This window comes from Chiloscyllium plagiosum, chromosome 2 (genome assembly GCF_004010195.1).
Source record: "Chiloscyllium plagiosum isolate BGI_BamShark_2017 chromosome 2, ASM401019v2, whole genome shotgun sequence".
NCBI lineage: Eukaryota > Metazoa > Chordata > Chondrichthyes > Orectolobiformes > Hemiscylliidae > Chiloscyllium > Chiloscyllium plagiosum.
Window position 1 is genome coordinate 12,227,622 of NC_057711.1, and position 5,192 is coordinate 12,232,813.

The window sequence follows — 5,192 nt, forward strand, 5'->3', positions numbered from 1 at the left end:
ATTAATAAAGGTAAAGTCACCATTGTCTTAGCAGACAGTAGGTCTTTGAGGCTGAACCTAAGGGTCACCACACCTCAGGTGAGGGGAGAGGTTGAGAAGAAGATTTCTTCATGGTAACCTCAGACATTTGGTATCACAGTTCTAAATTAGTATTACAGATCAGTCCAGTCAAATGAGCTAAACTGTTGAAGTCATTTGCTTCTGGCAAGAACCTGCATGAAGAATATGTTAATATGGGGAAGCTGATGCCCCCTACATGGTTCTGGCTGTCCAGGAAATGCTTCTATTTTTACCACCTGTCACATCATGGCACCTTCTTTGGCCATCAAGACCTGAAATGGGCCTTCAACCTAGAGGTAGGGAACACTACCCAGTGCATCAGAAGACTTCCCAAATGACTGAAGAAAATCTCCTGTAGCATTTTGCAATAATTTGAACAATAATTAACACATACCTGTGCTAATAAACTTTATAATTTTAAAGAGATTAAGAAATAAATCAGTGTGTAAAGAATTAAAATGATTTTCCTCACCAATGCTTTGCATAATTTTAACTGTTTATAGAGGTACATGAAATTTTATAAGGTAAATAGGATATTCTTAGAAATTGTTCTAGCTCCAATTGTGATTCAGTTATCTGTGCTCGATATTTGCCTTTGTGTCTTATTTAACTTGATTAATTCACGTTATTAAAAGACGTGCAGTAAATAAATAGGAATAGATAATGTTTGAGTCACTAATGAATCAGTTCAAAAGATTAATGTTTGATATAAATTAAACTGTAGGATATTCGGTGAGAAGTATGTTGAGTAATAAATACAACTTTCAATTTGTGCTTAAGCAAAGAATGATTTTTTTTGTAGTAATTTTATATATTCAGAGTAGTGTCATTACATCAAATAGGAAGGAATTTTAAAAGTCTGAGAACAGTTAGGATTCATTACTTTCTCTTTCTATTTGGTTAGCATCGAAGCTAGAAGATGGAGAGCAGAGAGTCTCATAACTGGTGTTCTGGATTCGATCTTTACTGCAAGCAGTTATCTACACAGGCTCAGCAGATTATCAAAGCCATTCGATATGAGCATATGAAGAGAATGCAAAACCTGGGAGACAACAAATGCTGTGAGTTGTCACAAGGAGTCACCATAGTGAGCGAACTTTGATTTTGCCACAAATGCACAGCATAAATGTCCTTCTATTAAATCAGGTTTACTCTTAAGGAGGTACGATGGGATAACAAAAAGCATTTGTCATATGAACCCTGATTTCCTGAGGACTACATATGCATTGAATTGGGGAAGTGGAGTTGAAATCAGATCTGATGAAAGGCTGCAGAGCCTTGTTTTTATTCACGTACAGGATTAGGGTGATGCTGTCTGGGACAGCATTTATTACCCATGCTCCTTTGTCTTTGAGAAGGTTGGGGTGAACCATCTTTTTGAATTGCTGCAATCCATTTGGTGTAGGTCCACCTGCGATGTTAGGATTTTGACTGAGTGACACTGAAGGAACAATGATATGTCTGAAATTTTAAATCTGTTTTTCTCCCCACACTCACTGCTGAACATTTCCAGCATTTTTGGTTTTATTTCAGATTTCCAACATCCGGATCATTTTGCTTTGGTGTTGACTTTGAGTCTGCTTGTTGTATAAGCCTGGCTAAGTTCCTTCTCTGATGTAAGCTTATGAGTTCAAGGCTATTCCTGTATTTTAGATAGTAGCAATGTACAAAAGAGGATGCTGTCTATTGGCTCACCCTGAACAGATGGTCTACAATGACTTATCATGTGATACTGAACAATTGTGGCATTATTAAGATGAGCTGAGGCCCTATTTCAGCTGCGTGTTGAAGATTCTGTGGTTCAGCTTGAAGAAGAGTTGAGGAATCTTTTGTCCTGGAACAAGGTCCTCAGTTAGTATCACCACCCCAAAGTTTGTCAGTTATCTCATTATTGCTTATGATACTGTGCTGTGCATAAATTGATTATCAATCGATGCACTTCGTACTGAGGTTTAGATTACTTACAGATTAGATTACTTACAGTGTGGAAACAGGCCCTTCAGCCCAACAAGTCCACACCGACCCGCCGAAGCGCAACCCACCCATACCCCTACATGTACCCCTTTTTACCTAACACTATGGGCAATTTAGCATGGCCAATTCACCTGACCTGCACATCTTTGGACTGTGGGAGGAAACCGGAGCACCCGGAGGAAACCCACACAGACACGGGGAGAATGTGCAAACTCCACACAGTCAGTCGCCTGAGTCGGGAATTGAACCCGGGTCTCTGGCGCTGTGAGGCAGCAGTGCTAACCACTGTGCCACCGTGCCGCCCACATCACTGAGGTATCCAAAGATACCTCAGTATTTAGAGTAAAAAAGGATAGCTTGCTAGATGTTCCGAGTAAATTAATAATGGATAGGAGACAGGGACTAAATAAAATAATGTAAGTAAAACGACAATGAGAACACATAATATATAAATATAATATATATAATATCAAGCAAAATTTGGAATCAAAGGATATGGAGAAAAAGCAGGAACAGGTTATTCAGTTGGATGGTTAACCATGATTATGACAAATGGCAGAGCAGCCTTGAAGGGCTGAGTGGCCTACTTGTGCTATTTTCTATGTTTGTCATATTTAACTATAGTATTTCTTAACGGGGAAGATAGAAGCAAAATAATAAAAGTGTTGGGAAGATAGGAGTACCGGAATATAAGTAGGCCATTCAGCCTTCCCCATCCTTCTAGATTGAGGATGTAACCAAAAGGATTGATGTGTGCAGAATGGTAGGTCTTGTCTACGTGGACTTTAGAAAAGCCTTTGACAAGGCTCTGCATGATAGACTAATTAATAAAGTTAGATCACATGGGCTTTAGGGTGAACTTGCCAGGGTGGTAGTGTAGGGCTTTTTCATGGATTGAAGGCTAGCGACCATCAATATTCCGCAGGGATTGGTGCTGGGTCCACTGTGATTTGTCATTTATGTAAATGATTTGGATGCGATTTGGAGGCATGGTTAGTACGTTTACAGATTACACCAAAATTGGTGATATTGTCAACAATGAGGTCAGTTAGCCAATTGGCTGATGAGTGGCAGATGGAGTTTGATTTGTATAAATGTGAGGCATTGCATTTTAGTAAAACAAACAAGGGCAGGACTTATAGAGTACTATTGCCCAGAGGAGACCCCCTCAAAATATATTAAGAAAGTAGCCTAGACCCTAATGTTTTCTTATTTTAAAGGTAAGTGTGAGGTGCTGTGTTCCAGATGCAATTTGGTTGGTCAAACATCTTGAAGTTAAGGAAAACATAATTTATTCAAACACTTAGATGAAATACAACAAAAGAAAGAGTAACTTGGATTAACTTAACTCTGTTGGAAAGCATAACAGAATAATAGATTATTTTATTACTAAATAGTAACTGTTTCAATATAGTAACATCCCATAAACAGCAAATTCAGAAAACAAATTGTCTCACATGCAGTCCATAGAGTCATAGAGATGTGCAGCATGGAAATAGACCTTTCGGTCCAACTCATTCATGCCAACCAGATATCCTAACCTAATCCAGTCCCATTTGCCAGCATTTGACACATATTCCTCTACACCCTTCCTATTCATATAGCCATCCAGATGCCTTTTTAATACTGTAATTGTACCAGCTTTGACCACTTCCTCTGGCAGCTCATTCTATACATGCAACATCCTCTGTGTGAAAAACGTTGCCCCATAGGTCCCTTTTATATCTTTCCCCTCTCACCCTAAACCTATACCCTCTGATTCTCCAATCCAGGAGGATAGAACTTCAAAAGACAGCAACAGTAGACCCAGCAACAATCCCTGTGGAATATTGATGGTTGCAGACCTGCAGTCTGAAAAAGATCATAATCATAAGATATAGGAGCAGAAATAAGGCCATTCAGCCCATCGAGTCTGATCCGCCATTCAATCATGGCTGATAAATTTCTCAACCCCATTGTCTCGCTTGTAACCCTTGATCCCTTTGATAATCAAGAAAAATCTATCTCAGTCTTCAATATATTCAATGACCTGGCCTCCACAGCCTTCTATGGCAACGAATTCCATAGATTCACCACTCTCTGGCTGAAGAAGTTTCTCCTTATTTCCATTCTAAAAGGTCTTCCCTTTACTCCAAGGCTGTGCGCTCATATATTAGTCTCTCCTACCAATGGACCAGGCCATTCAGTATTTTGTGTGTTTCAATTAGGATCCCCTCCGATCCTTCTAAACTCCATTGAGTATCAACCCAAAGTCCTCAAATGTTCCTCAGCTTTTCATTACTGGGATCATTCTCCTGAACCTCCTCTCAACATGCTACAGGGTCAGTACATCCTTCCTGAGGTATGGGGCCCAAAACTGTGCACAATACTCCAAATATGGTTTGACCAGAGCCTCAGAAGTATATCACTGCTTTTATTTTCAAGTCCTCTCAAAATAAATGCCATCATTGCATTTCTCTTCTTAACAGCCTGCAAGTTTACCTTGAGAGAATCCTGGACCTGAACTCCCAAGTCTCTTTGTACTTCAAACTTCTGAATTTTCTCCCTATTTAGAAAATAGTCCATGCCTCTATTCTTCCTATCAAAGTATATGGCCTCACACTTTGCCACGTTGTACTCCATCTGCCACTTCTTTGCCCACTCTTCTAAACTGTCCAAATCCCTCTGCAGCCTCCGCGCCTCCTCAGTGCTACCTGTCCCTCTATCTATCTCTGTATTGTCTGCAAACTTAGCCAGAATGTCCTCAGTTCTTTCATCTAGATCATTAATGTATAAAGTGAAAAGTTGTGTTCCCAACATTGACCCTTGCAGAACACCACTTGTCACTGGCTGCTGTCCTGAGAACCCTTTTATACCACTCTCTGCTTCCTGCCAGACAGGAGAGAGTGAGGACTGCAGATGCTGGAGATCAGAGCTGAAAATGTGTTGCTGGAAAAGCGCAGCAGGTCAGGCAGCATCCAAGAAATAGGAGAATCGACGTTTCGGGCATAAGCCGTTTTTCAGGAATGATGAAAGTGTGTCCAGCAGGCTAAGATAAAAGGTAGGGAGGAGGGACTTGGGGGAGGGGCATTGGAAATGCGATAGGTGGAAGGAGGTCAAGGTGAGGGTGATAGGCCGGAGTGGGGTGGGGGCGGAGAGGTCAGGAAGAAGATTGCAGG

General features: G+C 40.6%; 1 protein-coding gene across 1 annotated transcript in view; it reads left to right on the forward strand.

Annotated features, from left to right (window-relative positions):
- Nucleotides 1-973: 973 nt before the first annotated feature.
- Nucleotides 974-5,192, forward strand: part of poln (polymerase (DNA directed) nu) — a 319,906-nt gene continuing 315,687 nt past the window's right edge. Inside the window, exon 1 of the mRNA XM_043704174.1 lies at nt 974-1,121. Within this exon, the coding sequence (XP_043560109.1) occupies nt 980-1,121 (142 nt within the window). The 5' untranslated portion in view covers nt 974-979. The remainder of the gene's footprint in view (nt 1,122-5,192) is intronic.